The 25,452-nt window shown below is 40.0% G+C and overlaps 4 protein-coding genes across 5 annotated transcripts; 1 reads left to right on the top strand and 3 right to left on the bottom strand.

Annotated features, from left to right (window-relative positions):
* Nucleotides 1-9,181: 9,181 nt before the first annotated feature.
* Nucleotides 9,182-12,028, bottom strand: LOC135936613 (BTB/POZ domain-containing protein 17-like). Its single transcript, XM_065479492.1, has 8 exons — nucleotides 11,739-12,028; nucleotides 11,546-11,686; nucleotides 11,305-11,484; nucleotides 11,128-11,247; nucleotides 10,932-11,068; nucleotides 9,875-10,108; nucleotides 9,471-9,828; nucleotides 9,182-9,416 (listed from the first exon to the last, which is right to left on the bottom strand). The coding sequence occupies exons 1-8, from the start codon at nucleotides 11,784-11,786 to the stop codon at nucleotides 9,213-9,215; spliced, it is 1,422 nt and encodes a 473-aa protein (XP_065335564.1). The 5' UTR covers nucleotides 11,787-12,028; the 3' UTR covers nucleotides 9,182-9,212.
* Nucleotides 12,029-12,151: 123 nt separating this feature from the next.
* Elp1 (elongator complex protein 1) lies at nucleotides 12,152-25,364 on the top strand. Its single transcript, XM_065477639.1, has 26 exons — nucleotides 12,152-12,392; nucleotides 12,453-12,584; nucleotides 12,682-12,847; nucleotides 12,903-13,088; nucleotides 13,145-13,359; nucleotides 13,411-13,598; nucleotides 13,650-13,765; nucleotides 13,819-13,977; nucleotides 14,030-14,303; nucleotides 14,360-14,537; nucleotides 15,205-15,388; nucleotides 15,448-15,631; nucleotides 15,686-15,844; nucleotides 15,897-16,008; nucleotides 16,435-16,546; nucleotides 16,602-16,753; nucleotides 16,812-17,033; nucleotides 17,088-17,251; nucleotides 17,302-17,492; nucleotides 17,544-17,684; nucleotides 17,734-17,836; nucleotides 17,896-18,032; nucleotides 18,087-18,247; nucleotides 18,423-18,492; nucleotides 18,848-18,914; nucleotides 25,124-25,364. Exons 1-25 carry the CDS (start codon nucleotides 12,240-12,242, stop codon nucleotides 18,910-18,912), a joined length of 3,924 nt encoding a protein of 1,307 aa, XP_065333711.1. The 5' UTR covers nucleotides 12,152-12,239; the 3' UTR covers nucleotides 18,913-18,914; nucleotides 25,124-25,364.
* Nucleotides 18,934-20,453, bottom strand: LOC135935372 (uncharacterized). Of its 2 annotated transcripts, XM_065477642.1 has the most exons (3): nucleotides 19,715-20,453; nucleotides 19,537-19,657; nucleotides 18,934-19,506 (listed from the first exon to the last, which is right to left on the bottom strand). In XM_065477642.1, the coding sequence occupies exons 1-3, from the start codon at nucleotides 20,162-20,164 to the stop codon at nucleotides 19,064-19,066; spliced, it is 1,014 nt and encodes a 337-aa protein (XP_065333714.1). In that variant the 5' UTR covers nucleotides 20,165-20,453; the 3' UTR covers nucleotides 18,934-19,063. The 2 variants fall into 2 exon arrangements, with proteins under 2 accessions (XP_065333714.1, XP_065333713.1); XM_065477641.1 differs by having other exon boundaries at nucleotides 18,934-19,657; nucleotides 19,715-20,446.
* Nucleotides 21,537-25,292, bottom strand: LOC135935371 (angiopoietin-related protein 7-like). The gene is made up of 10 exons (XM_065477640.1): nucleotides 25,137-25,292; nucleotides 24,472-24,820; nucleotides 24,266-24,419; nucleotides 24,105-24,214; nucleotides 23,904-24,046; nucleotides 23,720-23,851; nucleotides 23,521-23,653; nucleotides 23,332-23,458; nucleotides 22,157-23,281; nucleotides 21,537-22,106 (listed from the first exon to the last, which is right to left on the bottom strand). The coding sequence occupies exons 1-9, from the start codon at nucleotides 25,290-25,292 to the stop codon at nucleotides 23,035-23,037; spliced, it is 1,551 nt and encodes a 516-aa protein (XP_065333712.1). The 3' UTR covers nucleotides 21,537-22,106; nucleotides 22,157-23,034.
* Nucleotides 25,365-25,452: the final 88 nt, after the last annotated feature.

The following is a 25,452-nucleotide window of genomic DNA, read 5'->3' as shown; positions in this document are numbered from 1 at the left end:
CTCTTGAGAAACCGCAGGTAAAACTATTTTTTCTAGGCGTGACAATCTCGATCATTAACTGTAATTACTCCTCCACCTTTGCACTATACGTGCGCATTAAACCACATATATATCCCCTTTTGGAATATATACGTGCGCTTGAAACACAGAGGCGACAGTAAATAAAGAATTTACGAGCGGCGGCGGCGGGGCGAGAGAAAATCACAATTTATTTGCACAAGGCTGCTGTGAGAATAATTAAAAGAAAAACTCGCGGCATGCCGTTGTACGCGTTATTGCAAGCGAGAAAATAAATCGTGCCGATTGTTTCACTTGTTGTTACGCATCACTTGCTCATTATACGATAATTAAGTTAATAATAATTCACAGGGGCGGTGAAAAATTGTCAAGTTTGAGATAGCAACGCATGCAGTTAAGTTGAAATTATTGGTTTTTCAATAAAGCTGGTTTTTTCATCCGACACAAAACTTTAAAGTAATTAAGACAAAATGCCTCGGGAAAACTATGCGAAATTTCACTTTACTAGAAAAAGCATCATTACTGGACAATTTTGGAAAACTTTGAGGCATCAGTAGTTCATCTTCACGTATATATAGCGCAATTTATAAAACGCATGGTTTACTTTGGATTCTTCTCGCCGAGCCAGACTGAACTTTTACCAATTTTGACAATTTTGGCTTTAAATTTTGTAAATGAGCTCTGGATTTTGGAATTGTGAAAATGTGCTTCAATGTCGTCCTAAGGCTTATGTGAAAATCTCAGAGCGGTGTACCTTTTTGTTTTCGAGAATTTCTATTTCAAAAATCGAAAGAAAAAAACATATTTTCGACTTTTTCTTTTTATTCAAATATTTTCAACTCCAAATCTCGGGCTCTAACAACCAAAATTGCAAAAACAACCCACCAATAGACTCGTCTTAACCTTCCCTGACCAGCTGAAGAGCTGAATACCCGGGTTTAGGTGGCGCTGACCCCAGTCCCAAATTGTTATTACTGAATATTTTCATGTTGAGTTTTTTGACCTAATACCAATTTTCGTTTAAGTGAAAAATAAAAACAAGACACCCAAGCTTTTAAAAATATTTTATAATTCAGTCTCTTAGCCAATACAAATTCTTGTTCAAGAAATTCAAAGAATTAAGATTTCACAGAATTTCTAGCGGTATATATGTTGTAATGGAGTGAGTTTCTCCACTATTTTTCACAGCCCCTGCAATAGATATGCAAGGTACGTTGGAGGACAATTTTTCCTCCTTCTCGGCAAGCATTGTTGCATCAGCATAATAGAAAATCAGGTTTTTCACTGCTAACTTGATGCGCTTTTGTTGCACCACAGTTCATTATTCAGAAGATGCGATTGTAAATTGATTCACTACTGATAATTTATGGTGCATTTCACTCTCGCTCGCGATGACACTGTCGCCACTTGATTTGCGTCCTCGCAAATATAAATTATTCAGTGACCATCTCCACCGTCAACGAGGTGAACTGCAATTTGAATGAATAATTTATGCTCTTTTGTTGCATGTTTTTTAATCAATTAGTATCAGCCTCAGTCCCGCAGGGGTTGACTCTGAATACTAATTTTTCTTATTTTTATTCAACGCAGGAACAAAATGCATTAGAATAATTTTTTCCTGCAGGTAAAACAATTATTTAAAATACAATTTTTAAGTATCATAATTTTTAAAGCTCATGCCGTGGGATATGAGCTCACCAGATCCCAGAAACAGGATAATAACATGCATGGTGCTTGAGGGGCCGCAGAAGGAGCTTGGGCCCAATCGCGGCCAACATTTCGCCGTCCTGCACAGAGATCTTACATTGAAATAATAGACCTTTGTCCACAAAGCCACCGCTAGAACAGGTGCAACAACCTCTGACGTTCCTTAAGAGATTTTGACGGCAAAATTCTTGTAATGCTTTTACACTCCCCCAAGACTCGCTGTCAAGTGCAACCACAATACTTGCTGGCTCCCTTTATCAACAAAACATTGTTCGCTTGAGTTATTGGTAAAAATATTCGACTTTTTTTCAGGAGATCGGGACAGAGGATGCAAACAATTTTGGCCTCTATTTACTCAAGCTGATTTCTACTCATGTGGAAGGAGCTTGGGCCCAATCGCGGCCAACATTTCGCCGTCCTGCACAGAGATCTTACATTGAAATAATAGACCTTTGTCCACAAAGCCACCGCTAGAACAGGTGCAACAACCTCTGACGTTCCTTAAGACCACTTTGAGTGGCGTTTCGGATTATTCGGGTTTTCAAAATCCCGAAAAACAACCAGAAATATACTAAAATGAGCTTTCATGACCTTTGATCTTCACCGATGACCTCAAAATTAGAGTTCATTCGATCGGGCTCAATGAAAGGTGAGTTCAACGCTTACCTTAACGTCTCATTAGTTAGCTCATTATTAAATTCACCAAAAATGACCAATAGAATAAAACCCGCAAAAATGAGAATTTTGGGTTTTCTTTGTGCTAAGATGGTGTGAATTTCGTCAGATTATCTTGACACCGCCAATACCATCCTGCGACCCGTGATTTCCACTCAGAATTTAATATATTAAAAAAATCGCAATGCTAATGTTGCAACACACGCAGGGAAGGGCTTGTCCGCGCATAAAGTGCTGCACCGGTTGAGATTAAATAAGTGGCGTCAGAAAGTGAACCATGGGCGTCCGACCGCCGCCGCCGCCGTCGCCGTTGCGCGAGTGATGATGATATTTGTGAATGTATCATTATTGGAGGCGCGACATGAAAATACTAAAAATTGTTTCGTCTGTCTCGGCTGTGGCTGCGCGAGTGTGATACGGCCTGTTATTACTTCAGAGCCGGCTGCTGCTCGCGTGGATAATTTGAAGCAGCATAACACACACTCACTGCACACAAGCTATGAGAGATGATGCTTTCTGTGCAAGCTGCATCAGCCGACGCCGACCGACCCACGGACTGTGTCATTTGCCTGGAGTCGGCTGGCGCCAGCAACTGAAAATACATATACTCCTCCTCGCCGCGCTGCTTTTTTCTCTTCGCTGTAAAACAATAACAAGCATCGCGGTTGCAGCCGACGTGATTATTTCTATTTCCGAGCAAAGCGCGAGAGCCGAGAGCCTAGCTGTCCCGTAAAATTATTTACCGTCTCCCATTGCACGCGGAGACAGACATACGGGATTGGCATTTTTCGTGGGAACACCATTGTTCGGATTGTGCTGGCGCCTCTCTTTGCGCTCCTTTTTTAATTTTGTTTGAGATGCTCTCCAAGACATCACTTTTGAGGTTACGAGCCCATCCAACCGAATAAATATTGGGAAACAGAGTCTAGACAGGTGGTCTTGATATTTTCCTATCGACATTTCAATGACGCACATGAATTTAATGGAAAATAACGTAAAAATTTACGGTTGCTGCGATGATTATTACATGTTTTTTTTAGAAATAATGTTACTGCGTGTTTTATTTCACTTTTTAGGGTTGGTTAATACTTTGGGCTCTTTGTCATCGACACAACAGTAAAATTTATATTTGTTAATCGAAACGTTCCATCATGAAAATTATTTTTGAATTTGAGCTGGAATTTTTAATTAAAAAAAGTGAGTTGATAATATTTTAAAGTTAAGGTGTGCGTTGAACACCTCGCGTCAAACCTCATGGAATGAACACCAAATTTTAGGTCGCCGATCAAGGTTAAAAGTCATCAAAGGTCATTTTCGAAAACTTCCGAGTGTTTTTTGGGATTGTAAAAATCCGGAATGCCTAGCAAAAGTGGTATCAGGCTACATGTGAACTTTTGTGAAAGTTTCAAGGTGGTGTTCGGCTTCAATTTCAAGAAATTTAATTTTGAATTTAAAAAAAAATGTTTTTAGCACCAAATTTTGGGTTCTAAGAGTCAGAAATGCAAAAACTGCAAATTTTTCGACTTGGTTTGACATCCTCTGGAAAGCTGATTAGTTTTTGGGGTGCTCATCCCTCAGCCTTCAACCCCTATTGGCCATAACTTCATCATGCGAGTCAAAAAGAAATTTTTTAAATATTAGTCATCGATATCTTTTGTTCATGGGCAACATATGCAGAGGGTAGAGTAATACAGGAAAATTTAACGTATTTTAAATGACCCCAATTGAGTAGTTGTATCCCCTAGAGGAAAAGGTTTACACCCCCTTTGGAATTTTTGAATAATGGTCGTTGATATAAAACGAATGATTTTTTCCAGATGGGGAATTTAATTATAATAAAGACTTCATTCAATAGTCATACACTGATGACGTTCCTGCATTCCTCTTCATGTAAAAAGCTGCGAATTTTTCCTATGTATATTACAGCGAGGAAAGAAATAAAAACATACTTAAAGGTGATCAATTTTCGGCTCTATAACGGAAAATTTTGAACTTTCAAGAGAGACGCGCTAAAAATTCCAAACGGCGCGTTTGCTTTTCCGCTTGATTTACGAGAGGAGCTAGCAGGTATATTTTGTAAAACACATTCGATCACGAATTACACGCAAAATATACACACGAGCGCATTTGGTGCGTGCTGTTTATTTTCAAAAGCGAGTCCCCGCTGCTATATTTTGGCCATATATCCGCGCGCGCTGCTAGACTATTTAGGTTAGCCATTTATTCAATATTGTATGCCATGCAGTGTTTACCAAAGAAGCAGGCGCCTTGACGGGCGCCCGTCCGGACCAAGCGCCGTGTTGACGGCCGCCACTCTGGGTCTGTGCCAACGTCAAAGCCACCTCTAATGATGATGACGACGATCGAGCTGCTCTTGCTGCTGCTGTGCCGCCCTGCTTTTTTCTATGCCCATATTATATACACATACACACACACTCGCGGCTCGATTCTCTGCACGTTCCATTCCACTCGCCCGATTCGAAAAGTGTCACATCGCAAACTGTGAATGCTTAAATTGTCCAACTTCCTTTCGCAGAATTAATCGGTTCTATTTAACAAAGAGGGCATTTTTTACTGCCATTGTACAGAATTTGAAATTATATGAAATTTTGATCGGTTTTCGAATTCAAATCTCGAATTTTGGAGACTTTTGAGACCATAAATAACGGGAGCTATTCCTTTGCAAAATTGTCACTGCCCTTGTGAATTAAATTAGTTGCTTCATAAAATGTTCTAATCTACTACGAGCAACAAAAATTAGGGTCATTTTTAAAGAACATTGTTTCATTAAAATAAACTGCCATCTTGAAATAAAGATTAATATTATATGCATACCAATTATAACTTCCATTTCCTGAAAAAAATTATTTCGTGTTTATTTTACTCATTCTCATACTTTGTGGCTATAGTTGTTTCGGCGCCACAGGCGGATGAGAAAAGTAATAAAATTTATACTTTAAAAATACAATTTATTCCTTTCGGAGGTTAGCTGCAGACAGTTCCGAGAATCAACGCAATGAAGCTATGAAATCTTTTCAAAGTCGCTACTTTCTCTCCCTCACAAAAATGCACTACGCCAACATTCCTTCCTTTATTTAAATCATTTTGGTGTTTATCAAATACGAAAAGCTTTGAGGGAGAGTTTCTAAAACCTTTCTTACTGCTGACATAATCAGAAAAGTTGTCCTAATTCTTTGATAACAGACCATTAATTATTTTCTTCAGAATAAAAAAATCGCCAGTATTTTCAACTTTAATTTAATTATATTTCTTTTTAAATCATAAAAATACTGCTCACACACATCGAGGGGGAAAGGAAACAAAAAAGAGTTTTGCCATGAACCCTTATTTTTTGCTTCGAGGAACATGTTTTGAAAAGCGTATATTGTATACACAAAACCCAAACCAAACCTTTTATATTCCCTTGAAAAGTGGAATGTAATCACTCACTCGTCTATTATAATAACAAAAATAATTTGACAGTTCCTCTTGGCGAGAAACGCGGAACGTATACACTATGCTGAAACGTTTGGCTCCTTCAAGGCTATTTACTTTTTCAATGTGCTGTCCACCCACTGTGCAAACAATTGTTCTCACCAAGTTTTCGGACAAAACCCCGAGATCATTTTCCACGCTATCTCCCAGGGCATCGTTAAATCATATATCAAAGGCTTCATAAAAGTCTTTCAGAAAAGTGTCAATAGTGACCAGAACATAAGCTTTGAGCCATTGGCGGCTTTTATTTATTGCTGAATAAATACCATTTTCACATTTACGTAGTACAGAAGTCTTTGTGTAGCCGACCTTGGCTGGGCCACCCAAAAATACACTTGACACTTTCAATTTGATTCAGAATTGATTTATTTACTTGCTGCAGCTTTTGTTTAAGAGTATAATATGATTTATGAAACTATAGCTTGGGTCGTGCAGGGCTAAAAAGTACAGTGCTCTCAAGGTGCGAGGGAACTTGTGTGAAAATTTCAGAGTGGTTTTCGGCTTCCTTTTCAAGAAATTCGATTATTATATTCGAAAAAAAAAACGATTTTTCGATTTTTTTTTTCAAATATGTTGTGAGCGCCAAATTTCGGGTTCTAAGGGTCAGAAATGCAAAAACGGCTCACCGTTCAACTTTGGTTCAACTTCCCTTGGTGAGATGAATGTTTTTGGGGATGCTCACCCCCATATCCTCAACCCCTTTCGGCCATAATTTATTTTTCCTCCATCTCGAAATTTTTAAACCGTCTTGATTTTTTGTTTTGGAATTTATTGACTCTCCCGTTTTTAACACAGTATGATATTTAAATAACATTTCTCAATGGGTAAGACGCATCAGATGATTAGCCGTATTAGGCTTTGGAAAAAAAAGGATTGTCAATAATGATGCTCTAGAACCAATTTTGTATATGCAAATCATTTTTATTATACTGATTTCTGCTCAACTGAATTTCATCTCATTGCTGGGCTTCATAAATCAAGATCCAGAATCTTTCTATGCACCGCTTCACAGTCCCAGTTGCGTTTTTTTAAAACATTTCGTCCACTTCGTAACTCGAAAGCAATGCAAAAATAGAACAATTTTAACTGGGGTTGTTCAAGTAATCATCACAAAAATATTATGTTCTGAGCTGAATTATCCCAATGAGCATGAGTAAAGGAGACGATTTTGACACGGTTGCTTCACATATTTAATATGAAAAAGTTATCTCATCAATCACTTGAAGACGTCAAGTGTTTGACATGATTATTTTAGTACGCTCTCAGCAACAGCAATATTTTAATCTTCAATTTTCAACACCGATAAGAAGGCCGGAGCAAGCAATTAATTCTAATTAGGGACTCGTTCACTAAATAATAATTTAATTGGAAAATGCTGATTGATTGGGCGCAATTAGCAGTGACAAGTGACACTTGTTGATTGATTCCAATCACGGCCGAGTTGCTTGAACTGCCAACGTACGCTCTGCACTGCTCTTTGTGTGTTGCAGACCTCGCGTCGGTGTCTGCAGGCGGCGCCGCAGCATCGGAGACGCCAGCAGTGGAGGCAGCCAGGAGCCAAGCCAATATTTCACTTATTATTTTTGAGACGACTGCGAGCGCCGCGCCGGGCAGGCGACCGACCCCGACGCCGCACGGCCACATAAAAACAGGCACAAGGGGTGTGTTTTGATGCGATTTAGCGCAGAAGGGCGGACAGCGCGGAGCCCTGGCGCCTGCGGCTCTCTCCATCCTCTTGGGTCCGTCCAGCGAGCGGCGCCAGCGTCTTCCCCCGCGCGTGCAGTTGGCCAGCAGCGCGCCCGGCGCCCTCTAGATTAATCATCTCTATTACCACACAACACAGCGCCCCCCAGCTCCAACCCTCTCGTCGCCATCCCGCCGTGGCAGATCATTTTACAGACACACCATTTACCCGCTGTCGCCGCGCTGGCGTCTCTTCCTTGGGAAATTTTTACACAAACTTATTCTTTCTTTTGTGTCACAGCGCGAGCATTCGGGATCACTTACTTAGAGCGGATCCGACGAACGGAAAAATGTATTTCGTGATTGGAACTATAGTGCAAGAGCGAGCAAGAAATTTAATATCAATTAAATATGTTTATAGTTAAGCTACTGACATTTAAAAAATATTTACCAAAAATTTAAGTTTAGAACACAAAGTAGTGGTTTAAAAGTTATGAGTTATGAAACTAAACCGATATTTAGACCTATAAACTCTGCCATGGCTACTAAGTCTATGGAAAGGATTTTCTGGATCTCTTCATATCTTCTGGGAACATAATAATTATAAACATCATATTAACAAAATATTCTTGCATCTTGCCCAAGCCTTCACTTTTGCTAAATTACAGCACACAATATAGCTCTCAATTTATGTAGCTATATAGTTTCCCAATTTTTCCTAAACTAATTTTCCTGACTGCATATCTGTAAGTAATTAATAGATAATGGAACAATTTTCACAAAATTGGCCAATTTGTGTCATTTTACAACTAATTTTGACGTTAAGATTGAAATATTTGAATTAAAGGAAATTATTTTCCAGCAAAAATTAGAAAAAGCTTAAATGAAGCTGAATTTTATGAAACTATATGTTATTTTAAAAGCCGAACATATTCTAAAGGAAAAATCAATAGCTTTTGTAAAATAATGAAAGTGGCACACATCATTTTATATTGTCTCTCTGAGCTCATTCCACAAATGTGTAGTTTTTTATTAAAACCTTTCAAGAAATTGTGACAGCTTGAAATTTCTTTAAATTTTTACTTTATGGAGTTGAATTGTGCATTGTTTCCTGGGAAATTAATGCAAATAGAGTAATTCTGATTGTATACATTATATTAAAAACTCGATATAAGGCAACAGCTTTTAACTCAATTTAAACGGAGTTTGTAACGAAGCGGTGTAAAATATTTCACCACTAGAAATTTGATTTAAATTATTCTTAAAATTTAATGTAACGTAGGTTTCACTGCGTTAGAAATTTTGAAATTATGTAAAATAATACGGTATAATAGTACTCCCTAAAAAATTAAATTAATAATCTTTATTGCATCCAAAAATAGATAAGAGTTTGATTACAAGGAAAAATGGTAATATACCGCGAATGCTGCTGTTATCTTTAGCATGCAAGTTTTCCTCAATAAATTGGCTATGCAAACAGGAGCTTGACTGAGTCACATAAGCGTCTCACTTAAATGTTTTCCTTATTCTACCCAGCAGATGCAAATGACGAGATTGGCTATAACCTTTAATGATTGATCTGGGATTAAAAAAGGAAAAAATCTTTAAATTTTGCAATTTTTTATTGTAATAATTCATTTTATCATATCAACAAGGGGTTCTATGACAATCCGCAGCTTCAGAGTGTCTGAATTAGGTCCAACCAAAAATTTACTATTCAGCAACTTTTCATAGGGCATGAAATCATCAATGTGCAGCACGCAGTTACTGCGGTCAAAGTAATGATGCTTGTAAACAACCTGCGCCACGTGCTCGATTCCAGCACTGGTTCCAGTGACCTAAAACAAAAATTGTTACAAGAAAAAATCATCCAGGCGAAACCTTTACGGTACCAGAATTCCGATTTTGACGTGAAAATGCATTTTGCTTATGCTCTCAAGGTCTCTGCAGGTGAGCGACAGCCTGCACGTCTTGAGCACAGCCTCTGGGATTTCCTTTGTGCCCTCCCACGCGATCAGCAGGCCTTTTGGATACCACAGGCCTCTGGGATAGAAGTCGGCCACCCACTCGACGTGGCTGCTCTGATGGCACTCTGAGAATGAGATTGGAATGGAAAAAACTAGGGTGCTCGTGTGGTAGGGCTGGATGTCCGAGTACTTCTCAATCGTCAGCCCCGAGCTCCATGTGTCTGTCATGTAGATGCGAGGGGTCAGCATCAAACCCGACTCATTCTTCATCAGTTTGACTAGACTAAAGGCCAATTAGCAACTGTTTAAATAACAACCTGTTAATTTACTGATGGTGGTTGGAAGAATGAAATGCCATTCCGAGGCCGAGTCTGTCTACAAAGAAGTCTTTGTACTTTTTCACCTCGCCCTGAAGGAGCAGGTCAGCCAGCTGTCTCGGAGACATCATGGGAAAGCGAATGCACATCATGGTGGTTTTTGTGTACATCTCCATCGTCTCTTCCAAGTCCGTGTCAGTATCGATGAGTCGCAGCTGCTGCAGTTCCAACCAGTATATCACTAACCTGTTTCAAATCATTTCACAATAATTAACCCTTCAAACCAATTCATTAATTATTAGGGCTGTTTATTTTTTAAATGTATGACAAGAAATGCAAATTTTGTTTCTACCATTCAAGAGCATTGATTTTTTTTAAATTAGAATTTAAGTTTTGCTTGATCTATACACCTCTGTAATTAAAATGCCAAGATTTTAGAGGCCAGCTGCGCTGTGCCACGCTAGCCGGCAAATTAAAGTTTTAGTTGGCAGCCGCCATGAGCCGTGAATGTGGCTAAGCTGCGCCAACCGCCGGTGAAAAAGGGTCAGAAATTAAAAAGTACAGGGGAATAAAATGTGTTCCATTAAAGTACTATCAAACTGGACGTTTAAAATATTGTCAGCCGCGCCAGCCGCCGCTGCAGGGCAAAAAAATGGCTAAGCCGCCGCCTTAAAGTGAAATGATGGGGATTTTTTATTTGAAAAATGATATTACATGAAAAATTTAACCCTAACCTATCAATTTTACCAAACACTTTTGACCAAATGTGAAACAAAAATCCAATTTTTTCGAAGTTTGGCCTCATTACAAGTCACCAGTTATGTGGCCGGGTTATATGCGCTCTCATCGGTGATTTTGGGAAAGATGTTTAACAAAACTAAAAATAAATAAATTATTCTACACCATTTACGTATTAGCCGACTTCGCCATTGCCTCAATTAACAACCTATCTATTTTTTAACTGTACAGTCATGGTCCTTAGGACCTTATCAGTATACACATGTTAAAGGATTTCATTCATTTTTAAATCTCTCTCTATCTAGTTTAAAAATCACGCTATGATTGTTACCTGTAGAGCTCGAGTTCATCTTGGACAACAAGATCATTTTGCTGGAGGATCCAAACCATTGATTCCAGCTCTAAACTACCAAAATCTGACGCGCATGCGACAGTTGAGAAGTTCCACAACACGAAATTCTGGCAGGCCTGTTTGGATTGAACAATTGAGGTTGAAACATGACTACTTGAGAATGAAACAAACGCACCTGGGCAGCTATTAAATGGCTACAGCAGTGAGTGTATTGCAGCCAGGAGAGTAAGATACTTTTTGTGGCAGCATACGCGATGTGGGAACACATGTAATCCAAACAAGTTGAGCTTAATTCCTGAGGAAATGCCAAGATAAACCAGCTGTAAAGTCGCTACAAACTAACTCCTCCTACCTTAACATTATATTTATCTGCAAGGCACAAAAGTGGCAAACAGTCGTCAACTGAAATACTAATTTTGCCTCTGTAGAAGAACGCGAGGAATTTGTGGAAATGTTCACAGCACTGTTGCGACTCCTGGAGCTCCACTTTCATTACCTGAGCCTCGTTCCATTCCTTGTTCATCAGCATTACCTGGATATGAATTTAATTTGCATTACAAATACATACATGAAATCAAGACGGAATATTGTACCCTAAACACTTCACTGGAGAGGCAGAGGAGAAGACGGTGTGCTGGGAATTCTTTGGGACCAACCACAAGAATGACATCGCTCATTTCGTAGCTGCCGCACAAATTGGAAATCCTCTGCAGAATATTCTGCGAGGAATCCCTCTGAAATTAATTCATTGAAAAGGACCAAAACAATAAATTGATTGACACTTACAGGGGAAGGCACAGGAATATTTTTGTCCTTTTTGTCCCAATGTTCCATGACTATTTCGAAATAATATGTAACAATTTTACTGATTCATGTCGGTCTTTAAGAAACCAAACCAGAAGTGGTCAAATTTAAGAATGCGAAGAATTCCACGAAATGCCACGAACGCTTCTTGACATCTTGCGACTCTTTAAAGATTCCTGGACAAGCTTAATCACGTTCAAGTTCTCACTCTCTTCGCCTTCACTGTTGATCACACATTTTTGTTTGTTATTGTCAATATTATTTGCGAAAGTCGCGATAAGGGGGCGAAGCCAGACCTGCGCGTCGCGATGCGCTTTTGTTCCCACCAGCCAGGCAGCTAGCAGCACGTGTGTTTATTTTGATGGCATTGTTGTGTGGCTGAGGCCTGGCTGAGGCTGACTGAGTGGGTGTGTGCATGCCAGGTGTTTTTGTGTTTAGCTACAGAAATTTCTCAAATCTCCGGAACTCCTCACGCGTTTCAAGATGAGAGACCTGCGTCTCTTGTCAGTGCGGGTTTTCGAGAGTTCTGATCTGCCCAGCAGTCCTTGCTTTTGTGTCCAGGCGCACGTAAACCCGCCAATCTTGTTTTTATTCGAGGCGAAAACAATCTACAAAGTTGACCTGTCCACGGAACAGGTTGGTTGAGCGGTATTTTCGTTATAGATAGATTGTGTCATTGATTGTTTTAAATGCCAGATAATTGGGAAATACGAATTGGATTTGCCAGGAGACGATGTCAGTGTGGTTGGATTCGCGTACACTTCTGTTTGGGAGAAATTGTACGTTGCGCTTGCAGTCGGTGAAGTTGCAACTTTGGATCGGGATGAGGTAAAAATTATTTCTTTTTAAGGATTTAATGGTGTTTTATTTTATTTTACATGCTTGATATTTATGTGCAAATTTTTAAATAATTTTAATTTTTCAGATTTCCTACGTGGGAAGTGTGGAGAGCGGGATTAAAGCCATGGAGTGGAGTGCGGATGAATCGCTTGTGGTTTTAGTATCTGGAAACGATACCGTAATGGTCCTGTCCTCTGATTTCGACCCTATAACCGGTGAAATTGATCTTCACCAAGAGGGATTTGGCGAAAGTAATGAGTAAAATTGTAATTCCTGTCAAATTTAAATATTTTGCTACCGTTACAGAACAATTTGTTAATGTTGGTTGGGGGAAAAAGGAAACCCAGTTTCATGGAACGGCGGGAAAAGCAGCTGCTCAGGCAAAACTGCAAGTTGACGAGACGCAAGCTAATGAGCTCGACGACAAACTGCCCAGAATCCGGTGGAGAGGTGACGGCGCCTTGTTTGCTGTGTCTTTCATTAAACACTCTGGTGAAGACCCAATTCTAACCCGAGCTAGAACAAAAAATTTATTTTGGCCCTTGAAGGTGCACGTCAAATCCGAATTTTCAACCGAGAAGGCGTGCTACAGTATACCAGTGAGCCAACTGTCGGTCTGGAGCAGTGTCTGGACTGGAAACTGTCAGGATCTGTCTTTGCTTCAACGGTCACGATGCCCAACAAGCATATTGTCGCCTTCTTTGAGAAGAATGGCCTCCGTCATGGCGAATTTGCGCTGCCTTTCCAACCCAATGAGGTTCAAGTAAGTTTGTCCATGTCGATTGAAGCAAGGAAATTTAAATTTTCTCATCAGGTGAAAGAGTTGCGTTGGAATCTGGACTCGAGCATTTTGGCCATTTGGTGCGTGTGCAGAGAGAGCAAGAAGTCGTGCCTGCAGCTGTGGGCAGCAACTAATTACCACTGGCAACTGAAGCAAAGCCTTAACTTTTCCGCAGAGCAGAATTTGCTGAACTTCTCTTGGGATAAAGAGCTGATTTACAAGTATAGTAGATATATTCTAGTTATTCACTGGATTCTAATCTGAAATTGCAGTTTGCATGTCATCCAAGAGGGGCCAGTGTACGTCGAGTACGTTTGGAAGTGGGAAACAGATCACAGTACTGGAAAGTCTCCCATTGACCTTTGCAGTGTTGCCGTAATTGATGGAGGTGGCGTAGTTTTTTATTTTATCTTTAGCTCAATAATGAAGTTGCATTTTCAGCCAACGTTAAAATGACAAACCTGAGAGAGGCGGTTGTTCCTCCACCGATGTGCAGCTATTTCTTAAAAGTGCCGAATCCCGTCTCGTGTGTGGCCTTTCTAAATGACGACGTTTGTGTTGTTACAAGCGAGAATGAAGTGGCCAAGTTCACTCTAAATGGTATTTTGTTAAGCTCAGAATGAGGAATATTTCTTAACAGTGGTCCATTCAGGGCATCTTTCTTCGACTGCAAGCATATCTGTTGCGCCGTTTTCCCCTGAGGAGCAAGGCTTTGTGAATTCTGGAACCAAATTAGTACCAACTGGCTTCCACAAATTAGACTGGGGAAAATACGAGCAGTTGAAATACAGACAAATCCCTTCCAGTCTGCACCATTGGCTGTGGATAGCTGAGAACTTGCTGGTTTGCGTTCTTCCTGCTGAGAAGCGAAAGAGTTATTTGCTCAAATTGGAGTTGGATTCCGAAAGCGAAACAATTGCAGTGGTGTAAGTCATTTGATAATTACTTATAATTTGGATATTCACCTAGTAAATCATTACAGATCAGCAATTTTAGTCGAGAGTGCGGTCAAGGGACTGTGTCTTCTGCCAAGTGCAAAGGAAGTGGTTGTAAACCTGGCCCAAGACGTTTTGAAACTGTGGACGTGCAATGATGACTCAGTTGTGGACTTCACCACAAGGTTTCACATGCAGTTCAAATCGTTTTCAACATGCGTACAGGTAAACTAACATAAGGATAATCTTAGGATTTACTTTTTCGACTCGATGCAGTTTGCAAAACCCTGACTGGGAAAATGTTTCATTGTGAATCCACTTTTCATTCAATCGGCGAATCTATCAAAGGTGAATCGATCGGTGGCTCATTTTTTATCTTCTGGGAAACTCCCTAATATTTTGACTCTTGCCGGGAAATTGGCTAGTGGCTCAAAATAATTTTAGTTAAATCCCTGAGCTTACTACCAGGCCATGTAGCTCCATTTAAGTCACTAAGAAAAAAAATCTAAAATTTTATAATTAATAAATTTTAAATCAATGCAGTTTTTTTTAGAAACAATAAATGATGCAAAGAAATTTTTAACATGTTTTAAATAGCAAATTTCATCAGCTTTCAGATTATGTGTAATATTTTGCTCTACAATACGATAAACCATTAAAACCTTGCAAAGCCTGAAACTTCTTTATTTTCCAGGCTCGTTGAACAGAGACCACAAACCAAAATTTTGTTCTCAATTGAGCAATGCGCTTTTGAATCAAGTTTTCAATTAAAATCTCCAAAAACGGCTAAAATCAAAATTTTCCACCACTGAACGTGGTTCGCATCAAGAATTTATTAATCCGCCAAAAAGTACAGTTTCCTCGTTTATCTGGCTAAACACATAATTTTCAGTTTGAAGTTTTCGAAGTCGATGACAATGTTCATGTTATTGGACGAAACCTTTTTGGAATTCTCTACGTGGACAATGTCGATGTCATGAAGAACTGTTCATCCTATTTCATCCACTCCAACTTCATCTTGATCACCACTTCTGAAAACAAATTGCTCTGCATTCCAAAAACCAAAGACGGAATCGGTAAAAAATCAATAAAACAACCATCTTGGCTCTCCTTGTACAAAATTGATTGGTTGCAGAGTCCTTGTTGGACAGAAGCAAAGTAGGGCCTGACGGAACGGAAAGGCAGACCGAATTCGGAGCTGTACTTGTCGCAGCCGTGCCCTGCGACACCAGAGTGGTGCTGCAAATGCCCAGAGGCAACCTTGAGGTCATCCAACCAAGATCATTGGCCATTTTCATCATTAAGCACCTGTTGGACAAGTAGGAGAACACTACAAATGAAATATTCAAATGCATAATTTTTCTCTCTTGCAGCAAGAAGTACTTTAGAGCTTTTGACACCATGAGAAAGCAAAGAATCAATCTCAACCTAATCTACGACCACAATCCAGCTCTGTTCCTTGAAAACATTAAGGATTTTGTGCTGCAAATCAAAGATCCAACCTGGTTGTGCCAGTTCCTGACTGATTTGATGTAATTTGCTCAATGTTTTGGTTTGAAAATTGCTGATTTTTCATGTTTGCAGGGAGACTGATGTGACAGAAAGCATGTACGCAGGCCATTATCCATCAAAACCAGGATTTGTCCTACCTCAGAACACAACAAAACTAGATTTTGTCTGTTCCCACATGCGTAAGGCAAGAAAAATTCTACACATCTAATACAACAAAGCAACGGCCGAGCACTTTGGGGCAGGGTGCTAAGTTGTCCCCAGAGCAAAAAAACTTAACAAATCTGGCCTGCCCCTCGACCAGACCCATTCCCTATCTTCCCTCTTCCCCTGTTTGGCAAAGTTCAAATTCGGTGTCTAACCTGAGCAATCGACGCGTTTCATGTCTGAAACTGAATCCAGTCCGTAGGGGAGTTAAAAAATGAAACCAATTACTTAAGGCCAACCAATTGGAGACCCGAATGACCCAAGGGGTGCAAGCCACTTTTTGGATTTCCATACTTTTGCAAAATCGAGTGCAATAATCTATTGACTTCATTTTTTTCCATGATGGTTTTCTTAAAATCAATCTTTATTTTTACTATTTCTTAAAATTTAACAAATTTTTGTGTAGGTTCTGTTAGACGTTGACTCTAAGCGGTTGGTTTTGCCTGTAATCACGACATTCATCAAAGAAACCAAATCAGATATAGGATCAGCACTTCAATTCATCAACAAGATCAAAGGTGTTTATTTGCCGATACTTTTTTTTCAGATATTTTTTCTAAAATCTAGTTGCAGTGGAAGAGGAACGAGGAAAGAAGCTTCCCGTTTCGAGCGACGAAGCCCTCAACTACCTCTTTTACATTGTTGATGTCTACGAGCTGTTTGACGTTGCTCTTGGACTCTATGACTTTGAGTTGGTCATGCTCGTGGCTCAGAAATCTCAAAAGGTATTAAGTTTAAACAATGATCATTGAATCAAATTAAGATTCTATATTTTTTCTATAGGATCCTAAAGAGTACATTCCGTTTTTAAACGAGTTGAGGAGGTTGGAGCCAAACTATCAGAAGTTCACCATTGACAAACACTTGAAAAAGTTTGAATCTGCCTTGAATCATATTAAGGAATGTGGACCAGAACACTACAATGAGTGCAAAAAGTTCATATCTGAACACAAACTGTACTCAGCTGCCTTGAAAGTGTTCCCGCCCTCTCATTACTTGTACAAAGTAGGACATTGATTGGTTTTACTAACATAAATTTTGATCTCCATCTTATTATAGGACATTTGTAAAGAGTATGGTGCAAATCTGATGTCTGGCCAGCACTACGAGGAGGCTGGAATCATTTTTCTCCGAGCTGAATGCTATGAGGAGAGTGTGGAAGCTTTCAGGAAGGCTGGGTGCTGGAGGAGAATCATCCCTATCCTGCCGAAACTTGGGTGGAGGTAGACAATTCGATATAAAAACGTGTTTGTGGATTAAAAATTATATTCAGCAAGGAGAGACATAGCTCGTTTTACGAAGTACTGGGACTCGAATTGCGCGAGCGAAAACAATATCTGGATTCGGCAACTGTGTTTGCAGAGTACGTCCAAAACCAAGAGGAGAGGCTGATTTCTCTGTGCAAAGCCAAAGCCTGGGATGAAGCCTGGAGGGTCAAAAGCTCTTTTGACATTCCTGGCTCAGGTATTGCGAGCAAGCGTTGCGAGTTTAATAAACTATGAACTGCTGTTATAGACCAACTCTTGCGGTTTGAGATTGTGAACCAATTAAGTAGTTTGCTGAGCGATATTGATGCGGCCCAAGAACAGGTGGCACAGCAATCAAGTCGACTGCTTGTGGTGCGCGTCGACAAGGCCAAAAGAATCGAGGAAGGAGGTAGTGCAGAATATATTTTTAAATCCTTATTTGTAAAAAATATGCTCAGATGAGTTTGCCAACTTGCCGGAATGCGACATGTTTTCCGACACGAGCAGCATCAGAGGCTCGACCAAGTCCAGAAGCAGTGGAGCCTCTTCTCATGGATCAGGGTTAGCATTTTTTAATTTTATCTTAATTGTGAAACCTTTTTGCAATGGTTCATTTCCAGGCGTACTTACCGCTCGAGCAAAAACAAAAGAAAACACGAACGGAAGCTGTTGAGTCTGAAAGAAGGCAGCCCATATGAGGATTTGGCGCTTGTTCGCGCACTCTACGAGTTGTACTTGAAAATTTACTCCTATCGAGGTATTTGAATACGTTTTATTGAGGTTAATTGTTCCTAATTTTAATTTAAACCAGATGATGTGAAAAATCTATGCGCGGCGCTGCTCCAGCTGAACATGGACAGAGAGGCTGCTGATTTGCAGAACAGACTTTCGACCCTGTTGACCGATATGGAAGCGAAAAAGTCGACAATCTGGATTCCTGAATTAGTACAAAACCGCACTGCAGCCTTAGCAGTCAGTATTGTTCTTTAAGTTAATCCTATAACACCTCTTATCAGTTTTTTGCTAAAGAGCATCAAGATCAAAGAATAAAATTATGTGATCAAGTTTAACTCTTTCTCCAATCAAGTTGTAAATTGTATCATTCTGATCTAAAGTGATAATTGAAGGTGTTGTTATGCTGTTTCAGGCTCTTGGACCTGAGGGAACTTCGAACTCGTTATCAGCTGTAAATCAACTGAATCCAGCTGCTGAAATAGGTTGGTTTTCTTTTGTACTTTGCTCACGCCATAAATCTAAAGATACTGTGTATAAATTTGCAAAAAAATCCCTGATTATTTAAAATTTTTAGTTAAATTGCCACCAGTTACTTGTATTTTGTCAATTTAGTTTAATATTTTTAGATATTTCTCGTAGCCTAACAGCTTTTGAACGTATTCTATATATTGAAGACTTTAACGTCCTCAACTTGAAAACTGCAAATAACGGAAAGTTCTCCTTTGGCATAATTATTTTAATCTTATGATGGTTGAAGAAAAAGAAATTATATTTTGCTCGGATGAACAGGTGTGTTCTACTTGTTAACTAAAATTAACATTTCCCATATGATTTCAGAACCTCACCTCTGCTTGCCACCGCTGATGCCTCACTCTTCATGGAAGTTGAAGATTCTTACGTAAAGGTAGGTGAAACAATAATACTTTTAGATCTGATTACAAATTTTAATTACTATTTTGTACATACCGATATGTGATATTGGGAAGGGTCAGTCTTATCAAAAATGGGTAAATCTCAGATTAAATTTGGCGTTACACAACAACTCACTCTAATTTACGGGATGTGCGACCAAGCCTTGCTTTTCACCCAAAACGGGTCAGCGGTGCTGGCCGACGAGTGTGTGTCAATTGACCCTGTAATACTTTTCTGGCTTGGCGTGGAAACAACGTGAAGCCTCGGCAGTCTGAATCCTGAATCGATCCTTTGGCGACCTGTTCTCTTGCCGAACAAGCACAATCGACAGCAGGTCGCCACGAAGAAGAGCACGCACATTGCTATGATTCCGATTGCAATTCCCAAGAGGGTGCTCCAAAGCTCTGGAAAGACCGAAACCACCTGCGCTGGGGGTTTCGGAGTTGTATCCGTGATGGGCTCTCTGCTCGTGGTCGACAACTCTGTTTGTGCTTGAACAGTCGTTGTTGTAATCAGTTCAGTAGGGGAGGATGTCGATTGGTCTTCACCAGCAGTTGTGGTAGTGATTGCTTCTGAGGTGGTATCAACGGACGTTTCTGCAGCAGGAGTGGTATTAACGGACGTTTCTGGTTCTGCAGCAGGAGTGGTCGTTGTTGGCGGTGGAAGCTCCTCGTTAGATATTCCAAACCATCGAATTGCAACATAGTTGATCAAATCGGAAGACGTAATTTCGATCTGTTGGGCAAAAATCAGCTTTTAAATGAAGTAGACGGAATCATGCTAAGTACCTACCTGATGGTTTTTGGAAAAATCCATTCTAGGTGGCATGTTCTTAGTAATATTGTGCCAGCCTGTTTTTATGTCGCTTCGAAAGATAGTCAACATTTTAAATACTGAAGTTCCTTCCTCAACAAAGAAGACTTGTAGTATCATATCCTTAGCATTTATGTTCCCATTTTCTGACACGAAAAGCTGAATTGTGAACTTGTAATCACTTTGGATTTCCATGACTGGGGCTCGCATACAAGAGATCACCCCTCTCTGTGAAACAGCCACTTTACCGCCTTCTGTAAGCTGATGATTAGCTGCCTCGTCTTCTCTCCAGGAGCCCAAGAATGAGGTTCCATCGCATTTGGTTTCTATTCCTGAAGGGATTCCTGCCTGCATGTCGTAGAAAACCCCCTGTTGCGCACCTGTCCCTGCGACTGTGATAGCCGCTGCGATGAAAAGTGGGAGCATCATCTTTGAATGAGATAACCAAGACTGACTGATTTGGGGTTGATGCTAAACAATTTATACCGGCAAAGAATCTTGTTTTGTTCTGTTTGGATTACTCTTATCTCATGATTTTGTGACGCACTTTCCGACAAAAATCCGCTAACCCGTTCCTTCGATCTATATTCTCTTCTATTGCCCCGGTGGAGTGGATTGAGGAAATAAAATTTAACTGCGAAGTTTCTTCTATGGAATCAAAACACGCTTTGGCGTCATAGATTGCGCTGCATTTGTAGGAATCCGGGACTTAGGATTAGCTTATCATAAGCAATTGTTCATTAATATTTCTTCCTGTATCTCGTCACCTGTAAGATAAGTTTTGTTATTGAAAGGAATGAGAAGAATTTAGAATGAAATTTTTAAAAGCATGACATCATACAATTATTGCAGTTTTAATTTGACATACAGTTGATTGAAGTAATTAAATGATCGAGGACTCACTTCACACTCTTCAACCTTTTCTCGTTCAAGTTCAAGACAGTCCAATCGCCTCTATAAACGAATTTCATTTTTTTATAGTGGGCAATATACATTCCTAAATGCTAGCCGTATTGTTGCGAGACGCTATGTATGATATTGCGTGATGATATTTATGTTACGTCTTTTTTACTGCTCAGCAAACTGTTCGCTAATCCCCATCCTAGTTTTATTGCATATAAAACAATAGTTCGTAAAATTTTACTATTTCTTCCTCTTTTTTACTCTTGATTTTGTTTGGACACTTAACGTTTCATAATACTTATAAAGTCCTCAAATTTAAGCTTTTTCGATGTTTTTATATTGACTTTATATAAGCCATGATATGCCTTAGTTAATCTATAGGTAACGAGGATTGTTTTAAATGAATTCTTTACAATCACTTTTACAAGTTTTTTTTTCTAAAGATTAGGTGTCCAATTATTTAATTGACTCTTGATTCTTTTAAACTTGCAGCAAGTTTACTTCCTGTTCCTGCCGTGTGAATTTTACGGACTGGGTTTCATGTCTTCTGCCTTATCAGCAGGGCTCATAATCCTCTGGAGATAGCTACTATAGAAGCTCTTCACTCTACTAATTAAATAAAAACGTTTATGGCTTTTCTTTTTTACTTTTATTCAGATTATTTCCTTCAATTCAAACGTTTGATTTTGACGTTGCACTCATTGGCGATATTGGCATGTGTTACAACTTTTTACATATTATCATTATCATTCAATGTTCTTCGTAATTTTATTGACATTATTTGCCAGAAAAATCAAATGGCACAAAAGACTAATTCATTGCACATGATTGATATTAAGCTAAAATCAATTTAAATATTGGTGTCATGACTTATTTGGAGGAATAAAACTGGATTGAATTGAACAAGCAAGTATGTATATCACTTTTTATCTCTAAAAATACCTTTCAATTTTATTTGCTACAATATTGTCTGGTGTAGGCAAAAAATGGATAATACAATCTCTCAACCTTTGATGGTAGTTGAATTCCAACGAGAATAATGTACTTAAATTAATTCTGTCAATGAGAGGCTCAAGCATTAGCATATATTTATTTAATTTTTCTTGCGATGCCAGCTACTACGACAGCCCACCCTTCTAGTTGTTGTAGCATCCGTTGTGGTAGAGGTCAATGGAGTTGGTGTTGTGGGAAAATCTGACGAATCTCTTGTTGTTTCTTCCTCAAACAGAGTGGTGGCTTCTGTAGGTTGTGTTGCATTAACAGTCGAGGGATTCGTCCAGGAGGTTGTTTCAGGATCCACGGTGGTGTCTTCAGCAGTGGTAGTAGTTTCAATTTCGGTCGTGGGATATTCCCAAGTTGTCGATTCAGTGGCAATCGTAGTAGTGGTAGGCGATAGGCCTTCACTGCCAATACTGAACCATCTTATTGCAGTGTAGGCCTGTCCTGTATTCACTGACGCAACTTCAGCCTGAAATATGATTTTTTTATATCGACGCCAGCAAATTAGAGAAAACTCACCGAATAGGCTTTAGACCCAAAACTCAAACTTGGGTGGTTAAACGTTACTGTTTGCCAGCCGATGACAAACAAATCTTGGTTGATGTCAACGTCATGCACAATGCCGTTTCCTTCCTCCACGAATCTAACTACGAGGACATCTTTCCTGCCAGGATTATAACCCTCTCGCGAGACAAATATTCTGATCGTTAGTTTATAGTCTTGCTGAATCACTTGAGCAGGGGCTCGCATGCAAGATTCCTTGTTCTTCTGTGAGACCACCACCTTCCCACCTTCAGTCATCTGGTAATTTGCGGCGGCGTCTTCGATCCATGCTCCAAGCCTATTTCCTGTTCTGCAAGGCGTCACTATCCATTGAGGTATGCCTTCTTGCATGTCGTACAGCGTCCCTTGCACCACATCTGTTGCGGCGAAAATTGCTGCTACAGCAACGAAGAGCGAAAAATGATCCATGTGTCTCGCTTGAGCCCCAAAATGCAACTTGGCAATCGTGATCAAACGCTTTATTATTTATAGATTGCAAAACTGATCGATGTTTACTTAATTTTATTACTTTTATCTCTTACAATTAAAGGACGTAGTTCTTTAAACGTCTTTATCGTCATTCCGACGTCGATTCCCGCATAATGTAGACATAATGGGATAACGTGCTATGAAGAACAAATCATCAAGACAAAAACAATATCATAAATTCATCAAATTGATCTTCATTCCAAGGATTTTTGTTTTTTTTTGAGTCAAGAATTGCGCAGGTTGACGTCAGATATATAAATTAATGACGTTCAATGACGTGATTATTTTTATTTATTTCTCTTCCAAAAACTGCGTACTTCAAATATTGCAATATCCTCTACAACGCTTTAATCATTTTGGCAATTTTATCCAGCTCTTTTTAAACCAGGCTCGGCCTTCTGCCTGTCGGTCAATTTCGTTTTAGAATTATTGTTGCTCGTTGTGGAGTTTTTCTTTTGTGAATCCAACCCATCCGCCGCGTCTGTTCTTGGTCTGATCATCATTCTTGTGCTCATAAGAGAGTAAGTTGGTCCATGCCAGTCGTACCAGTACATACCCTTGTACTCGTGGATCTCAGGCAAATCGCCGTTTAAATACATTCCATTGAGATTGCTGGAATTTTTACGATAGAGCCAATGATAATTCGATCTAAAATTCAAGACCTCGTATCGCATCCATTGTACCACCAGGCACCACTGTGGGTCGTAGCACAGTTTCCGTCAGGCCACTGGTCGTTATCAAAATCTCTTGTCGAGAATTTCATGCCGGCGTGATAGCTGAGAGAGTCCCCTAGAAAGAATCGGTCATTTTTTTGTTTTTTTTTTTCTACAATATTATTTTAGTTTTCTTGCCTGCGTCTCCATCATAACCAGCGAGGAAAGTTAACGAGTACCCTTCCACCTCAGAGCCTACCGCGAAAGCCGAGTAATACGCATACACCTTTTGGTGATCGAAATCCTCCAATTCAATTACTAGTTCGTTAACCTAAGGATATGAGTTTATTATTTTTTTAATTGCGGTAATTGTAAAAAGTGCATGTTGGATCATCACCTTATCTGTTGTTAACAGATGCATTTTCTCCAAACCGAGCCAGAACTCGCCGCCAATGTTTCCAAATCCATATTTGTAATCCAGCCAGTCCTTGTAAAAGTTAACGGCGCCTTCGTATCTGTTCTGAATCACCTGATAATGGAGGACCATTATATATTGGGAAATATGTACTAATCGCACCCACCGTCCATCCACCACCACGGTCAGCGAGCTCGCAAAAAACGAAAAATGGTCCTAACATGCGATTTGGTTGGATTTTATAGATCCCAGACTTCGTGAATTTCCCCTCTTTCATAATAGCATCGCAGTCTTTCGGCAAAGGTTCACCTAGATTTGCGTATATTTATTTGGCTTTTCCAATTTTGCATTAAATTACGGCCGTTACCTGACTGGGCTTTTTGGGGAATTGAACCTGGATTAACTTGCTTCAGTTCAATGATTGACGAGGCGAAGGCTTGTCTGGTTAGCAGATTAGATTGCGCACTCTGTAGATTTCTAGAGGCGTGAATTTTAGATCAATTGTTAGATTTTTAAATGTTGTAATACCTTGTCAAATTAGTCAAGGCCGCTAAATCTTTTCCTACAGTCGCAGATTTCTCATTGATCGACGCAATCGTGGCCTTGGTGCCCTGGACGGCGTTGGACAAAGATTGGATCTTGTGCAGAATCTCTCCTCCTCCCTTGACGCTGACTTTGGTCTCTTTAAAGGACAAAAATTTGATTCTTCCATAGCAGCAAATTACACTATTCACCCGGTGGGTTGGCGGCCAGCACCGAAATCGCGTGTTTGTGCTCGTCCTGCCCCTGTCTGATGGTCTCCAAGGTGGACACGATTTGTCCATTCTGCCAGGTGGCCTGTTGCATGTTCTTGGACACCTCGGACACCGACTTGCGCAGGGACTCGGCCCGCTCCTGCTCCTGCACCTCCAATCTGGTCAGCCGGTAGTCCAGGGTCTCGAATCGGCGGGACTGCTCCTGGCTCAGCGTCTGGATGGCCGTCAGCCGGTCGCTCAGGCGTTGCAGGCTGGACAACACGCCAATCATCGTGCGACTCGTGCGAAGGCAGTCCTCCTGCGGGCCTTCACTGGACCCTAATTCTATCTGCAATCATTGAGGGGATGATTTGGTGTCTAGGCAAATCCAAACATATTATTTGTCGTCTCATTGAGCAGATTAAAAAAAATGTAAAGTTTATGGAAATCTTATCACTGTTTTAGCGAATCATTCATTAATTCCATAGGCAAATTTTCATCTTTGGAAGCGAAAAAAACCAAATTTTGGATTGAAAGATACGTGGAACTTAAAATTTTGTCCGATGTTCTCTCTTCCTCTAGTTGAATTGTTTCACAGACTTTTTTACGCCGCAAAAAAATTTGAACAAAGATTTCTCTTGCGTTTTTACAGTATGAGCACTTACTGACAACGGACTCCTCACTTGGCTCCCGTTTCTCACGCCGGCCGAGTCTTCCCTCGGTCCACTCGACTTGTTTTGAACCTCTGCGTGTCCATCAAACACGGTCAAAAACGCCAGAATGACCACCAACGTTGGGAAACAACCAGTGTGAGGTATCATTTTGGAGCAACTGCTCCTCTTAAGAAGAATTTTTTTGTCCAGCCTAATAAATGTGATGCGTCACGAAACAGATGTCAGTTCTATTAATTTTTTTGTCCTTTCTGCTACGCAACACAGTGTATACATGCCCCAGCATTTGGCTAGCGACAAGAGTTTTGAT

The sequence above is a fragment of the Cloeon dipterum genome, chromosome 2 (genome assembly GCF_949628265.1).
Source record: "Cloeon dipterum chromosome 2, ieCloDipt1.1, whole genome shotgun sequence".
Lineage (NCBI taxonomy): Eukaryota > Metazoa > Arthropoda > Insecta > Ephemeroptera > Baetidae > Cloeon > Cloeon dipterum.
Note: the sequence above shows the minus strand (reverse complement) of the source record. Positions and strands in the feature narration are given on the sequence as shown.

Excerpts from the sequence above, each read along its gene's own strand:
- LOC135935371 (XM_065477640.1), bottom strand. The coding sequence starts at position 25,292 with ATGATACCTCACACTGGTTGTTTCCCAACGTTGGTGGTCATTCTGGCG. Across the intron at positions 24,215-24,265 it reads GCCTTGACTAATTTGACAAG|AAATCTACAGAGTGCGCAAT; the intron begins GTATTACAACAT and ends TCACGCCTCTAG. Across the intron at positions 23,282-23,331 it reads TACAATGGATGCGATACGAG|CAATCTCAATGGAATGTATT; the intron begins GTCTTGAATTTT and ends TAAAAATTCCAG.
- Elp1 (XM_065477639.1), top strand. The coding sequence starts at position 12,240 with ATGAGAGACCTGCGTCTCTTGTCAGTGCGGGTTTTCGAGAGTTCTGAT. Across the intron at positions 12,585-12,681 it reads CAACTTTGGATCGGGATGAG|ATTTCCTACGTGGGAAGTGT; the intron begins GTAAAAATTATT and ends TTAATTTTTCAG. Across the intron at positions 14,538-15,204 it reads CGTTTTCAACATGCGTACAG|TTTGAAGTTTTCGAAGTCGA; the intron begins GTAAACTAACAT and ends CATAATTTTCAG.
- LOC135936613 (XM_065479492.1), bottom strand. The coding sequence starts at position 11,786 with ATGGAACATTGGGACAAAAAGGACAAAAATATTCCTGTGCCTTCCCCT. Across the intron at positions 11,485-11,545 it reads TCTCCAGTGAAGTGTTTAGG|GTAATGCTGATGAACAAGGA; the intron begins GTACAATATTCC and ends ATTCATATCCAG. Across the intron at positions 9,417-9,470 it reads ACGTCAAAATCGGAATTCTG|GTCACTGGAACCAGTGCTGG; the intron begins GTACCGTAAAGG and ends TTTTTGTTTTAG.
- LOC135935372 (XM_065477641.1), bottom strand. The coding sequence starts at position 20,164 with ATGATGCTCCCACTTTTCATCGCAGCGGCTATCACAGTCGCAGGGACA. Across the intron at positions 19,658-19,714 it reads ATTTTTCCAAAAACCATCAG|ATCGAAATTACGTCTTCCGA; the intron begins GTAGGTACTTAG and ends TTTGCCCAACAG.